Source organism: Podarcis tiliguerta (assembly GCF_965153285.1).
Source record: "Podarcis tiliguerta genome assembly, chromosome: 10".
Lineage (NCBI taxonomy): Eukaryota > Metazoa > Chordata > Lepidosauria > Squamata > Lacertidae > Podarcis > Podarcis tiliguerta.
In genome coordinates, this window is record NC_139543.1 from 58,493,434 (window position 1) to 58,508,696 (window position 15,263).

At 47.4% G+C, this 15,263-nt stretch overlaps 2 protein-coding genes across 10 annotated transcripts in view; one reads left to right on the forward strand and one right to left on the reverse strand.

Annotated features, from left to right (window-relative positions):
* The window catches only part of PTPRO (protein tyrosine phosphatase receptor type O), a 129,175-nt gene extending 128,099 nt beyond the window's left edge, over positions 1–1,076 (forward strand). For both annotated transcript variants that reach the window (XM_083401843.1, XM_083401844.1), the window contains one exon: positions 55–1,076. The gene's annotated coding sequence lies outside the window, so the exon portion shown is untranslated. The remainder of the gene's footprint in view (positions 1–54) is intronic.
* Positions 1,077–7,496: 6,420 nt separating this feature from the next.
* EPS8 (EGFR pathway substrate 8, signaling adaptor) overlaps positions 7,497–15,263 on the reverse strand; it is a 148,898-nt gene continuing 141,131 nt past the window's right edge. For 4 of the 8 annotated variants that reach the window (XM_083401969.1, XM_083401967.1, XM_083401970.1 and 1 more), the window contains exons 18-21: positions 14,898–15,111; positions 12,032–12,212; positions 10,615–10,744; positions 7,497–9,117 (exon numbers count right to left, since the gene is read on the reverse strand). In XM_083401969.1, coding sequence (XP_083258095.1) covers positions 9,004–9,117; positions 10,615–10,744; positions 12,032–12,212; positions 14,898–15,111 — 639 coding nt within the window. In that variant the 3' untranslated portion in view covers positions 7,497–9,003. The remainder of the gene's footprint in view (positions 9,118–10,614; positions 10,745–12,031; positions 12,213–14,897; positions 15,112–15,263) is intronic. The other 4 variants (XR_014502609.1, XR_014502610.1, XR_014502611.1 and 1 more) reach the window with 2 other exon arrangements.

Consider the following 15,263-nt stretch of genomic DNA (forward strand, 5'->3'; position numbering starts at 1 on the left):
TGGCTCATTTTTAAAACTAGGGCTACAATATCTTTCTTTCTTTCTCTGTTGCAGGTTAGAACATGAAAGACATCCATCTTCCCTTGCTTCAGATTTTAATTCTCTCTGGGGTTTTTGTTTTGTTTACTGTTTTATTGATTTGCCATGGACGACAGTACCCATGGACAAGTGAAAAAAAAGAAAGACAAGATTTCACATCCAGGAGCTCTGGGGAGACATAGCCTTAAGGAACCTGCAGTGTCTTGTAATGGACTATTTTGTTTCTGTACCTTTTTTTTAGACGTTTATAACACTGGACCAAATCCAACTCCATGCTTCAGAAAGGTTTTCTGTCTTTCTCTTCTTACAAACCCTCTCTTTATTTATTTTGTAAACACGCAGGTTGGGCTTGAAGGTTAAGGAAAGTGCAATAGTCAAGGCTCAATCCAAACGACAGTGAGCTTTCAAAGTGTGACTCTGGCGAGGTCTGTCAAAGGCAGGGCTAGGGTGTTGGATGATACCTCATTAGCATGGAGCAAGGGACAGGAAGACTGTGGATCTTGGGGGAAGAAGCTATTGGGATACTGCTATCTATGCTCAAGAGGAACCTCCAAGTTGAGCCGTCCTCATAAAACAAACTGGCTCAAAGCTAGGTGGGAAGAAAACAGAGGAGGTGAGAAAACTTCACTTCACAGCCAACGTTTTAAAGATTGACTGAGACAACAGAACAGAGATCAATGGTGAAATTTCACAGCGCTTTGAGAAGCTCAGGAGATCAGTGCATCTCAGCAGAAATGTCTTCTAGCCTGCTCAACCAGCCTGTGTTATGGATAGAGGGGAAATGAATCCTGTGCGCCTGGATCCGGGGTGGAACTGTGAATGGACACAAAACAACCACTTTGGGTGACGAGTCTGGTCCAAATGTCATCACTATCCCCATTTAGTAGGAGCCTTTGCTGCCTGTTCCTTCTCCATTGGCTTGGTTTTGTTTTCTGTGTAGTCGCCCTGTGTAAAAAAAACACAACGAAACAAAAACAACACAAAACTAGGAAGTTTGTCGATGTTGTGGGAAGGGAAGTAAAGTGCAGTGGTAAACACACGTCGGTGGTGTCCCATGGCCTGAGAAAGGTGCAGAAGTGAGGATTTATCTTAGCATGCTAGGCGCATTGAAATGACTGCTTTGCTCCTCAGCGCTGCCCATGTATGCCGCTCATCAGTTCCCTGCAAGCCATTTATTCTGGAATCAGTAGTGCAACTTTTGGCAACCTGGTGTTTTGGACTACGTTTCCCATCGGCCCCAAGGCTGAGCTGGCTGAGACTGATGGAGGACATAGTGCAAAACACTCAGAGAGCAACCAACTGAGTTAGGATAACACAGCACTTCTTCTTTTCTTTGGGTTATTGTACTGATTAGGTGAGTCAAACGTTGTGACAGCAATGCTGTCTGGTTGGGCATTGCTGGCATTTTCTCATTTGTGCCCCTTTTTATTTGACTTCCGTTTGACGGAAAGCTTCTGAAGGGATTGGCTCTAGAACTACTGGAAGCAAAATATAATACCCAGGAGGTGGGCTGAGTTGAAAGAAAGAACTAAAAAATGCTCACATTTGCAAAAACAGGGCAGTTTCAAGGAGTATGGCAGTGTGGTGCAGTGGTTAGTGAACTGGATCAGGACTGTGAGGATAGCATGTGTATCAGTGTGGCAGGGGGTGAAACCCACCTGGGCCAGGTTGAGCTCTTTGCAGCATAGGTGAGACGGGAATGGAATCCCCTAATATGAATATCTGGAGCTTTCCCCACCTTAAAGGTGTTCAGGTGGGAAGGACCAACCAGAAGATTGTAGGCAGCCTTTCACCTTAAATGGTGTGAAAACATGAAAGCTGGGGTGGGATTTGTGGCTGCCATGGACTGTCCAGTGCCAATGTAGCTACCAACCAGGATGCCGAGGAAAGCCCTGAGGTTACAAGTTGGGAAGAAATGTTGCAAGTTGAGGATTTGGGGTGGAGGAAGTCAATGAGTGGCGGGGCACCGGCTTGGCATGCAGCATGTCCCAGGTTGTCTCCCCAGCATCTCCAGGTAGGAGGTGGCATTGTCCCCTACCTGAAATTCTGGAGAGGTGCTACCAGTGAGTGTAGTCGGTACTCAGCTGGACCAATGTACATGGTATGGGGCAGCTTCCAACGTTCCTAATGTTGGGTATGGGGGGCATTCAGCCATCAGCCAGGTCTCCATGGTGGAGGCCATCTGAGGCTGAGCAACACAGAACCAATATGGTGTGATGGGCAAGTGTCCCAAATGTAGACAAGGCTTATGTCCCCAATTCCCTGCTCAGACAGAAGCTATTAAATGGTGTAAGAGCTACTGAAACAGTTTGAGAATGGGTGGGTGCTTATTTTTGCTGGGTGACTGCAAGAGAAATCACAGCTACAGAACTTGTGGTAGCTGCCCGCATCTGAAGCTTAATTCCCATTGCCTGCCACATTAACAAACACATTTTAAAGCCCTTCCCCAACTCCAGATTTTATTTTTTATTACAAGTGAAGGGTGAACCGAGCACTGCCTTGCTACTCTCAGTCCCTGCAATAGATTTGTGGCAGGCAGTGGGCCAAATCTTTTGAGTACTTGTCTTGGAAGTGCCCTTAAACTCTGCGGCAACCCCACAAGCTCAGCTCTGTTCCAGCACCATCCACCTCCCTCCATGGAGCTCTTCTGGCCAAGCCCATCTGCTTTTCCAGAATTTGTGGGCGCTCCTACAGATTTTTTTCTCTTGACTGACCAGCTTTCACCAGGACAGAGCATGGGATGTCACAGAAGTATGCCAGAGGCCAGCTGATCTCAAAAGGCTTACTACTCCTAGGTTTTTGGACTATTTACTTATGTGCTGATGATCTAGCTCAGGAGAGCTGTGTGTTTGTAAGCAGGTTTCTAGGTGCTTATTAGGAAACCCAGGTGCCAATCAGATGCCTGGTAACATTTCAGATATGGTTTGCCACAGCTCCCATCATACCTGACCACTGGTCCTGCTGACTGTGGCTAAGCGTAGCCGGAGTCCGACAATATCTGAAGAGCCACAGGTTAGCCACCCTTGAACTAGGTCTTGCTTCTTATGGGATGTGCATTTAAAAAAAGCGCCCATGTCATCACAAGCAGTCAGGCTTGCATGTCTTTGAGAAGCAGGACTTAAAAGAGGGCGCTGTCCTTTAATCTGCTCAGTTAAATAAGCAGACTAGTAGTGTGATCCTGTACATGTGAATAAAAATTAAGTAGGCTTAGGATCAGGGCCAAAGGGCTCATCCTCACATCTGCTTGCCATGTGCCCAGAAAGCATGGGGCTAGTGGGTCTGAATGGTTTCTGCTCTGCTTCTTTCCCAGGGAAAACCCACTCTCTAGCTCTAAAGCGGAAAAGAAATGGCCATCTGCAAAAGAAGAAGCCCAATTGCCATTTACTCCATTTGAATGCTACAGAGCGGTTTTCTCGAGGCAAAAGCAGCAGGACAAGAGGGAGGGTACAGGGTGTTTTTGACTTCAAAATGACTTTGCGCCACCAAGATGACCCAAAACCTACCAACTGTATTTCTGCAGAGCCATGCGAGAACGTAAGCGCCTCCTTGCATGCCTCTAAAGAAACAATTTTCATGGGTGTTCACAACATGGCAAACTTCCTCTGAAGCAAGTCCAGGTTTCGGTATAAAATGCTCTGTGGAAGCAGATCACACAGCACAGGCAACTGTGACACAATGTTTTGCAAAGTTGCATTTTGGGGGTACCAAAGGAAAGGAAGAAAAAACCTCAGGCCATGTTAACTTGCGTTTTGACCACACACACAAAAAGAGTGGGGGGGGGGAGCAGGCATTTTTGTAGTTGATGATACGCGCACTGAAGACGAGCTATGAATGTGCCATAGTCTCATTGCATACCAGCTGTCCCACAGACCAGCAGTCCATCTGTCCTGGACCAGAGGACAGTGATTTCTGTGTGCCTGACCAAATCCTGCACCTCTTTCCTGCCCGCTGTCCCACTTTTTGGGGGTGCACACTTCCAAAATGAGATAAAAGCTAGCAAGCTGCCAGAGTTCAGACTCAAAACCAACCGTTAGCATCGATTCAGGATTTTGATCAGCAAGTTATTAACACAAAATGTTTGTGCGAACTGTGTGCGAACTCTCACAATGCGTAAGGGGGATCAGTGTTGTCAAATTTTACATAAAGAGGTGATGGGGTTTCAAACCTGCAGGTAATTCATGTTCTCTGAGCTGGATGTTCTTTGCTCAGAAACACCAGAAGCTGGTGTTTGGAAAGGGGAGTGCGCTTTGCACATGCTCAGGAGGTGCATTGGGAGCTCCTGGCTGAATCATGAAATCAAAAACCTGGTTGTCAGGAAAGCCTGGGTGTGCATGGTTACAGATTCTTACTGCTTTGCTCAAAGCATCTGGATTTGGGGGGTTTTTTTAATGATACTGGTGCTTGTATCTTGATAAAAGTGCCATGGGTACCATCACAAAAAAAATCACTGGGTGCAGAGAAACCAAACATTATTGTGGTCTAGGGACCAACCCCAGGGATTGTCACAGTAATGCAGGCTTGTCATACGAGATGGCCACAGAAACATGGTTTTGTGTTGCTTTGCAATCCTGCGGAAGAGCATGGGGCGACACCTCAAACAATTGTCTTGATTTCTTTCAGTTGGGACTGTTCTGAGTTTTGCAGCAATGTGTGTATTAGAAAAGTATTTCTGTGTTAGGCTTAGCTTCTTTGAGGTTGTAGAGTTATAGAATCTGAACATGGGGCCAGAGCTGTATGAACATGAACGGCACAAATAACACTGATCGACGCAAAAACACCACCTAGATGGCTTGCTTCGTCTTTATTTTGTCATTGTGCAATTACTCGCAGAACCTTCTGTGTTGAGCAGCAACGAGAGGAAAATGGCATCTTTCTACAACACCCTGTTCCTGACATTTTCTCTCTTTCTGCCAGAGTCATGCCACTGATACAACTAGTTCACGACTATCTACAATGACTAGCAGGGGCTCTGCAGGGTTTCAGGCAAGGATTCAAATCCTCCAGTCCTACTTGGGAGATGCTCAGGATTGGATCCGGGGCCTTGTTCAGGAAAAGCAGATGTTCTGTCCCTGACTTGTGGTTCTTCCTTCTTTCAGAGACACAGAATGCTAGAAACTGTCTTTGAGGAGGGAGAAAAACTGGGGTATTCCCTTATTGAAAAGCAACACTCCACTTTTAGGCTTTTAGCTAGAGTATTATAATTCAGTTGTCAGCCTATTGGAACGAAGAAAGCACACACTATTTACAAGAGCTGCTATGTGCTGGGAACAATCTGCAAAAGCACACAAACCTGCAAAATTGTTGTTGTTTGTTGTTTAGTCGTGTCCGACTCTTCGTGACCCCATGGACCAGAGCACGCCAGGCACTCCTGTCTTCCACTGCCTCCCGCAGTTTGGTCAAACTCATGTTAGTAGCTTCGAGAACACTGTCCAACCATCTCGTCCTCTGTCGTCCCCTTCTCCTTGTGCCCTCCATCTTTCCCAACATCAGGGTCTTTTCCAGGGAGTCTTCTCTTCTCATGAGGTGGCCAAAGTATTGGAGCCTTAGCTGCAGGATCTGTCCTTCCAGTGAGCACTCGGGGTTGATTTCCTTAAGAATGGATAGGTTTGATCTTCTTGCAGTCCATGGGACTCTCAAGAATCTCCTCCAACACCATAATTCAAAAGCATCAATTCTTCGGTGATCAGCCTGCAAAATACCCTTTGCAAAAAACAAAACAAAACAAAAAAAACCACCTTCCGAGCACATTACAAAAGAGACCTGCCATTAATGTATGATGGCTGGCTAATTTTGCCCAAAACTGCTCATGTGCTTTATCAAAATTACCAGTCCTTGTTTGGAAAACTGATGGTTTATGGGGGGGGGGGAGGATAAAGAGCAGCGTAGCAAAGAGAGAAGAATGAGAGCTTTTGTGTGTGAGAGAGAGCACATGAGCATGGATGTGGGAAAGAACATGCACATGTGTTTGTTGGAGAAAAACAGTAAGGTTTGTGAAAGGAGGGGAGCACCAGTCCTTTTCATGTGTCTTCCGCACAATGATGCTGCCCAAACTTTTTCAATTACTTACCCTCAGCTGCAACAATCCAATCACGAGACCAGTTTGGCAGTGGGGGTGCTCTTTTCAAGCCCCCACCTGTGCTAGGATGACTGTTTGTATTGTTGTGTCAAACAGTGCGCAACGTTGCATCGTTGGGAGGAGGCTGAGTGTGGAGCCCAGCACAGCGCAGCTTCCTCTCTCATGCTCAGGAGGAGCCAACCGTTCAAATCCGGACTCAGTCTCAAAGTTTGAGTGGTGGTCTTTGGTCACTCACCAACTTGCTGGCTCACATAGTCATTGGGTGAATAAAATGGGGGGGGAGGAATACATCACGCAAGCTGCCTGAAGCTCCTTGTTGGAAAGGCGAGATAGAAATGCAGCAAATTAAATAAAAATCCAGAGTTCCAATCGGCCAAACCTGCTCTGCAGAGAATTTAGCTAAATGATAAATCCCGGTTTCCATACTGATGTTTCTCCTTGAAGAGCCAATTCAAGCAATTACCGTATTTTTCGCCATATAAGACGCACTTACCCCCTCCTAAAAAGTAAGGGAAAATGTGTGTGCATCTTATGGAGCGAATGCAGGCTCCATGGCTTCAGTGAAAGCAACGCGAAGCCTCCGGAGCGCAGTGGGAGCTCCCTGAAGCTTCGCGTTGCTTTTGCTGATGCCAGGAGAGCAAGAGGGGTCGGTTCACACCGATCCCTCTTGCTCTCCTGGTTTCGCTTCGCTGGAGAGGCGCTGCACAGCTTTCCCTCTCTGCGCAGCGCCCCTTCAGCGAAGCGGGAGGAGAAATGGAAGGGGCTCCGTTTCTCCTGCCGCTTCGCTGAAGGGGCGCTGCGCAGAGAGGGAGAGAATTTTTTATTGTCCCCCCCCCCCCTCTAAAACTAGGTGCGTCTTGTGGTCGGGTGCGTCCTATAGAGCGAAAAATATGGTAAATTGCCATGTAGATGAGTCCTCCTAGGGACCATATAATGTTGGAATGCAGGTGGATGATCGCATTTAAATGTTTCATCTCAAAAGATCCTTGAAGATGGAAAGCTAGTATGAGAGGGGACCTACAGTAGAAATGTCCACAGCCAGAGGTGGCACAACCAGTTTGGCCACGCTGGGCGCTGCACTGCAGCGGACACCACAACTGAGCATGAGAGGCAACGGCAGGGGGAATTTAATCATCACACATGGTGCCACTGAAATTTGAGAGTCTGAAGTCCACCACTGCCTAACAAGCCAGGGAAATGCTTCAAAACTGCCCCCACACACCCTCCCTCCCTCTGAAATCCAGGTGCTATAACTTGGGACTATACCACAGCTGGTTTCTAAATGTCTGAATCCATTCTTTTGGGACAAAAGGGGGGCGGAATGTTAACCTTTCACCATTTGTTTCCACCCTCCCTTTATCACGACAGAGAATGCAAAGCATTTTACATACATCAAATAGTGTTTATTGCAGACTTTCAGCTGAGTCATGTGGAAAAGGCACCATGAAAATTAATAAAACTAGATGATTAATTTCTTCTAAATGACACGATGGGTTTCTTTTCGTAATGCCTTTATATACAGGTGACAGAATAGAACATTTTGCACTGGGGAAACTGAGGTGGAGGGAAGAAGTCGTCATAGTACCATAAACAACATTTACTGGAATATTTAACTCGGATTGGCCATGTTTCAAAAGATTTCAGTTGGAAATTAATACTTCGTTCTCTCTCGCAATCACCTTTCACCCCACCCCCCAGAAAACCTGGGTTTCCCTTTCAACGGGTGAAGTTAACACGATGCCCTTCAGAAATAATACTGTGAATGACCACACAGATACCTTCGAAAGGTCCAACTGCCCCGCCCTGAACCTTTTAAAAAACAGACTTCTGTTCTCATTTCCTTTGTGCCTTTATTGGTTTTCTTGTGCTCATCCCCACCGGAACAGCCGTAAAATTGGAATCCAGAATAAGTTACCTCTGCTATCTCTATCTCCGTTAAGAAACCATCTTGTGAATTTGTTGGAAGAGTGGCCATAGTCTGTATGGAAGATTCGAGCCGTTGGCATCTCAGGTGCTGAGAAATGAGATGTGGAGAGAAAGAGCCCATGGCTATAGATGACAGTGACAGGACAAGCGAAATGGTGCACTCCCGATGCCATGAAGTCCCACTGATTCCAGCAGCAAAGAGCCAAAAGCTCACATACGTTTAACTCCTTTGTTGACATCAATGGGTCTTAAAAGGAAATTCTCCCTGGCTAGATCATGTGCCTTTGGATTCACACTGGCTCACAGATTTCAACATGCTTTGTTGCAGAGATTGGGAGCTAGTGGCCTTCTGGACACGGCTGGCCTATCGCTGCCATCAGCTCTGACCATTGGACAGCCTGGCCAGAGCTGATAGAAGCTGGAGTCGTACAACAACAGTCCCACAGATTTTCCTTGTCTGTTTTAATCAGGTGGCTCAGTGGCCGTCTTTGCCCTGCAAATAGCGGTGTGATTTTGCTTGCCTGCTTTGAAGAAGAAGAAGGGGGAAGATCAGAAAAGCATGAAATGATTGGCTTCATCTAGCCAGCCTTGGGAGCGCTGGTTCATTTCCCATTAAATGTGCTTTTTGAGTAAGGGAGAAGGGGAACACCAGTTGCCCCACTGACCTCCCAGCTGCATGCTTTCTTCATGGTAGTCTTTATCAACCTGGTGCCATCCAGATGTTTTGGATGACAACTCCCATCAGCCCCAGTTGAGTTGTCATCCAAAACATCTGGAGAACACCAGGTTGACGAAGGCTGGTTTATGGCATCATGTTGTGTCTACATAAATAGTCGTCATCAACCAGACATTTCCTCTTCATGGCTTCCTAAAACAAAGCATGATGGAACAATGCCCAGAATAATGGGAGCTCTTCCTCCTTTTTTTGAGCAAGTACAAACAAAAATGGACAGAGAATGCATTTAGTGGCTGCTGCTCTCGTCGAAAGACTCTACTCCCGAGTCCGTGGCAGCAGCACTGAGTTTCTCTTGCCGTCTTCTCATAATCTCTTGTAATTCTGTACTTCCACTGGTAGCCTTTGAAATCAGAAAGGGGGGGGGGGAGAGATTCAAAACAAGCCTATTTTTACACAAGAGCCAAGATTTGACTCAGTTATGAAATGCATTTATTAAATCCATTTATTTAACAGGGGTAGAAGTGGAGGAAGGTTTCTGATTCAGCAAAACATGTTGAGGAGACCCAAAGCCGAGAATAAGAATATAAGAGAAGCCTGTTAGGTTAGGTTACAGCAATAGGTATCTAGAAACATTTCTGCTTCTGAGCGTAGAACAACATAGCTAGTAGCCACTGATAGCCTTGTCCTCCAAAGCATGAGACGCTCAATCACAGGGTCGTGGGTTTGAACCCCACATTGGGAAAAAGATTCCTGCATTGCAGGGGGTTGGGCTAGATGACCCTTGGTGACCAACAGTGCCTCCTGTGGGAGTGAGTTCCATAGTTTCCCAATGGGCTGTGTGAAGAAGCACTTTCTTTTATCTGCACTGAGTCTTCCAACCTTCAACTTCATTTTCAAACTTGCCTCCAGAGATTGCATTTTCAAACTTGCCTTCTGCTTCCTAAACCAACTCCCCACACATTGGAAAGTGGGCTTGCTATTCGAGAAAGGTGGACAGAGTCATTTTGTACAACACTGCCATTTTCTATGTGTAGCGCAGGCCTGGGGAACTGGACCCAGCCAAAGGGTTGGATTCCAAACAGGCCACTTTGACAGGTCGTATGATGCCAGGTGATTCAAAATTCTAGCCATGGGAGCAGCCACAGGCTTTCCCCTGACCTTAGCGCTGTGACTCCACAGCGTTAAGATCAGAGATAAGACCCTGCTTGCTATTTGATACAAAAAAGGCAGCAGCAGAGGCTTATCCCTGATGTTAGCACCACCTCTGCTGCCACCTATGACTCTCCTAGAGCAAGCAGAGGCTTCCCCCAGATCTTAGCGCTGTGATCCCACAGCGCTAAGCTCAGAGATAAGCCTCCTTTGCTTGCTATTTGATACTAAAAAGGCTTATCCCTGATGTTAGCACTGCCTCTGCTGCTAACTATGACTATCCTAGAGCAAGCAGAAGCTTATCTCTGATCTTAGTGCTGTGGTGTGTTTGCTTATTTCAAGAGGGTGGGGGAGCATTGCAGCAAGCAGTTTGAAGTGCTACGATCCAGCAAGAGCTGCACTGTGTGATTCTGCTGACGGTACAGCTAGGTTGTCAGATAAACTGTTGAGATGCTGAAGGCATTCTTCTGCCGCAGTACCTCTTTGGGAGGAAGTGGTAAATCAAAGGCCATCTAGTCCAAACTCCTGCTGAAGCCCCAACTCAGCATTTAAATGACACCCAGCTTAATATTCATTCCACTTTTGTCATTACCCTGAGTGGAAGGGCTCAGAGCTCAACGCATGCAGTGTGTTGGTCATTCAATCCTTAGTGCATCCAGATAGCCATGCCTAACATCTAAGAGTATGGATGGGGAACTAGGATGGCAAAAGCCGATGGATTTGGTGGAGAAACCGACTCGGCACGTACCTCCAGTGCAGCTTTCTGAACAGTAATTTGGCTGTAGACTCGAGCTCCTTCGGGGCACACAGTCCTTAGCTCGTCTTTGTTGAGGGAGAACAGCTGAGCGCCAGTCAAAACCCCAAGGCTGTTGACAGTTCTGTAGGATAAGCAGCAACAGATTAGCACAGTGAAGCTATATATTTTTTTTTAATATAAAAACAAACAAGAAAATGCAAAATGTGATACTCGGGTAAAGGAAAGAAATTGCTCACTCACAACACGCAATCAGAAATCACTGAGGCCTCCCCCCCCCCACCAAAGTAGGCTCCTAAAAGCCTAAACTCAAAACCAAACATATTTGTTTGGTCCCAAGATGAACTCAGAAGGGAAGAGAATCAAGCATCATCTTTTAATTTGATCCAGCAATTTGGAGGAGTTTATTCAGAAGGGAACCAAACCACAGGTCCACCTAATGTAGGATCAGTAATGGCAGTGGATTTCAAGCAGGGTTTTTTTTCCCAGGCAGGGGATGCCAACCTCATCCTAAGTATTGTGGGCCCAATTTTATGGAACTCCATTCCTGCTGAGATCAGACAGGCCCCTTTCCCTATTGAACTTCCAGAACCTGCCTATCTATCTGTTACATTGATATACCTCCTTTATTTTCCAAGGATCTCAAGGTGGTGGTTCATGGTTCTCCTCCTCACCTTTTCGTTTCACCTTCCCAACAACCCTGTGAGGTAGGTTAGGCTAAGAGATCGTGACTGGCCTAAGGTGAGCTTCATGGCCAAGAGGGGATGCAAATGCTGTTCTCCCAGGTCCAAGTCCAGTTTTATCTCTTTCTCAGCATTCAGTTGGGACGCGGGTGGCGTTGTGGGTTAAACCACAGAGCCTAGAACTTGCCGATCAGAAGGTTGGCGGTTCGAATCCCTGCGACGGGGTGAGCTCCCGTTGCTCGGTCCCTGCTCCTGCCAACCTAGCAGTTCAAAAGCACGTCAAAGTGCAAGTAGATAAATAGGTATCGCTCTGGCGGGAAGGTAAACGACGTATCCGTGCACTGCTCTGGTTCGCCAGAAGTGGCTTAGTCCTGCTGGCCACATGACCTGGAAGCTGTACACCGGCTCCCTCGGCCAATAAAGCGAGATGAGCGCCACAACCCCAGAGTCGGCCACGACTGGACCTAATGGTCAGGGGTCCTTTACCTTACAGCATTCAGTTACTTGCACGTGGCTTAGAGACTACTGCACTTAAGCCATACTGCCAACTCTTAAAATAAATAAACAAACCTGGGACCTTCTGCAAGCAAAGCAGATGATCTGCCACTGAGCTTAATCCAGCTCTTTCAGACAGGATGGTGTTGAGGACAATGCAGCACCTCAGGTGGTCTACTTGCCTCTTAACTCTGATCAACTCTTATCAGAAAATGCTGCTCCTTGAAACTCACACTGGGTTGAAGCCTTTCGCCTGCAACCAGCTTTTCACGTCTTCGGGAGAGGAATCGTAGCTGATGTTGATGGCTGGGGCGTTGGACCGTGGCACATGGAACTTCTTTTGGGCAGCGCTTCGGCCAATGGTGAGCCGGTGGATGAGCTCATCCTGGACTTCCTCCATCTGAGATTTCCGTCCTTCAAAAAAAAGGAGGAGAAGGAAGAAAAGAAAATTGACTGTTTAAAATATGTATTTGAAGAAGCGACTCAAAGGGAAACTGATTCCTGCCATCCGCTTTGATTGCTTTTACTGCAGTGCAATCCTATGCAGGTTTAAAAGGTAAAGGTACCCCTGCCCGTACGGGCCAGTCTTGCCAGACTCTAGGGTTGTGTGCTCATCTCACTCTATAGGCCGGGAGCCAGCGCTGTCCGCAGACACTTCCGGGTCACGTGGCCAGCGTGACAAGCTGCATCTGGCGAGCCAGCGCAGCACACGGAACGCCGTTTACCTTCCCGCTAGTAAGTGGTCCCTATTTATCTACTTGCCCCCGGGGGTGCTTTTGAACTGCTGGGTTGGCAGGCGCTGGGACCGAACGACGGGAGCGCACCCCGCCACGGGGATTCGAACCGCCGACCATACGATATGCAAGTCCTAGGTGCTGAGGTTTTACCCACAGCGCCACCCACGTCCCTCAATGCAGGTTTACTCAGAAGTAAATGCTGTGGGGTTTACTCCTCAGTAAATGTGCATAGAATTGAGGCCCTATACCATTTTCTTGTCAAATGGTATAGCTATTATCAGATTTCCCCCCCGTTTAATCCAGAATTTTAGGATTAAGGACAAATCATAATCAACTTTGCAGAATTCCGTTCCCCCCACATTTAACAGGATTTGTGGTGAACTCCACTGCACGCATAGAGAGTGATCTAACCAAACTTAAGCACTTTTAAGCCCGATTGTGTTCAATGAGAGAGCTAAGGATGTTCTTCATTTCCCCCATTAAAATCAATGGGACTTAGGAGTTCTTTATGTTGATTGGTTCCTTAGTATTTAGGGCCATATATGTTTAATATATAGGGACGCAGGTGGCGCTGTGGTTTAAACCACAGAGCCTAGGACTTGCCGATCAGAAGGTCGGCAGTTTGAATCCCTGTGATGAGGTGAGCTCCCATTGCTCAGTCCCAGCTCCTGCCAACCTAGCAGTTCGAAAGCACGTCAAAGTGCAAGTAGATAAATAGGTACCACTCCGGTGGGAAGGTAAACGGCGCTTCCCTGTGCTGCTCTGGTTTGCCAGAAGCGGCTTAGTCATGCTGGCCACATGACCCGGAAGCTGTACGCCAGCTCCCTCGGCCAATAAAGTGAGATGAGCGCCCCAACCCCAGAGTCAGTCACGACTGGACCTAATGGTCAGGGGTCCCTTTACATTTATGTTTAATAAACAAGAATGTATTAGGATGGTTCTATATATCACACCAACAGCACTGGGTGTTCGAGATTAGCAGGGCAGTTCTGTAGGCACCAAAAAACAGTCCATCACTAGGGTTTTTGGCTACTGCAGCATTCTCCTCCTTAGCTCCTGTCTCCCACACTGGCTATTTCAAGAGCAAAGGGGAATCACTGCTTTGAATTCTGCCAGCCAAGAAGACTTGGCTGTGCTTCTTCCTTCCCATCCTGTAAAATTAGCACGTGCCGCACATAGCAAAGCAAGCACAATGAAAAGCTGGCACAGCCCTCCAGGGATCGGAGCGCCAGCCTTGCAATAGCTGACTGTTCACTGGTCAAGGCTGCGGCTACTTCTGCACCAAAATTTAACCCAAGCGATTCTGCAAGTAGAATAAATCGTGAAAATTAAACATGTCTGCATTAGTCAAGTCTGCTTTCTACAGCTGTGTTTTCCAAAGCACCTGGAATTGTTGGGATGGGGGAACGGAGACTGAAGGCAGATGGGCTGAAGAGGAGGATAGAAGAAGCCCATTTCCTGCCTAGAGGATACCCTGTACAGTCTGCCTCCCTAAGAGCTAGAAACTTGGCTTTCAGAAACCCCCAAGAACCTTTGGTTCTCAACACCACTTCCGATGTCAAATTTTATGGATGACAAGTTCTGTTGAGTGGAGTATTCAGAACATATTTTCCCCAAGTGACAGGCTGGTTTCGAACACTAGCCACACTCAGAGCAGAACCAAGGAAATAAATGAATTTCGGCAAGTTAAGCCCATTGACCTAAATGGTACTACCGTATTTTTAGCTCTATAGGATGCACCCGACCATAGGACGCACCTTGTTTTAGAGGGGGAGAACAAGAAAAAAAAATCTCCCCCTCTTTGCGCAGCGCCCTTTCAGCGAAGCAGCAGGAGAAACGGAGCCCCTTCCATTTCTTCTCCTGCTTCACTGAAGGGGCGCTGCACAGCTCTCCCTCTCCCACATTGCCTTCACCTTCAGTGAAGGCAACCCGAAGCCTCCGGAGTGCAGCAGGAGTTCCTGCTGTGCTACGGAGGCTTCGGGTTCCCTTTGGCTGAAAGGAGCAGCCTTCCCACTGCTCCCCGAGCTTGTGGAGGGAAGCCCGGCTTTCCCCCACCGCCAGCCCCAAAGAGCAGGTCGGGGAGCAGCGAAAAGGCTGTGTGCAGCCTTTCCGCTGCTCCCAGAGCTTGTCGGGGCTGGCGGGGGAATCCTGGGTTCTCCCCCCCCCCAGCCCCAGGGACCACACATTCGCTCCATAAGATGCACAGACATTTCCCCTTAGATTTTAAAAGGAAAAAAGTGTGTCTTATGGAGCGAAAAATACGGTATTTGGAGTATGACTTAATTGGATATAAGCAGCTTAATTGCATCATTCGACACACATGATTTTTCTGGCACACAGAATGAGAGAGAGAGAGACTCACGATCTATAGGGGGCGGCTTCTGCCTCTGTCCGTCTCGCCCGCCTTCGCTTGAGGTGCTGCTTTGGCGGCTGATGGCTCCGGGCACCTTTGGCACAGGAACTGGGATGGGCGCTGGCATGCTTGGTGGGAGAGGGACAGGAAGTGGCGTCTGGGGCGGTGAAGGGACGACCGGAGCAGGGTCAGGTTGCTTCGGAACAAAGTCTGTCCTTTGCTTCTACAGATGCACACACAAAAAAAGAGGATACATTTTTCATAGCTGTGGGGGAAATCCAAGTTGTTGGGGTTTTGTTTTGCAGAATATATGCGTTAACTAAACCTCTGCAAGAGTGAACAATTGTTTGCTTATTTTCCACGTGTCAAAGCTGA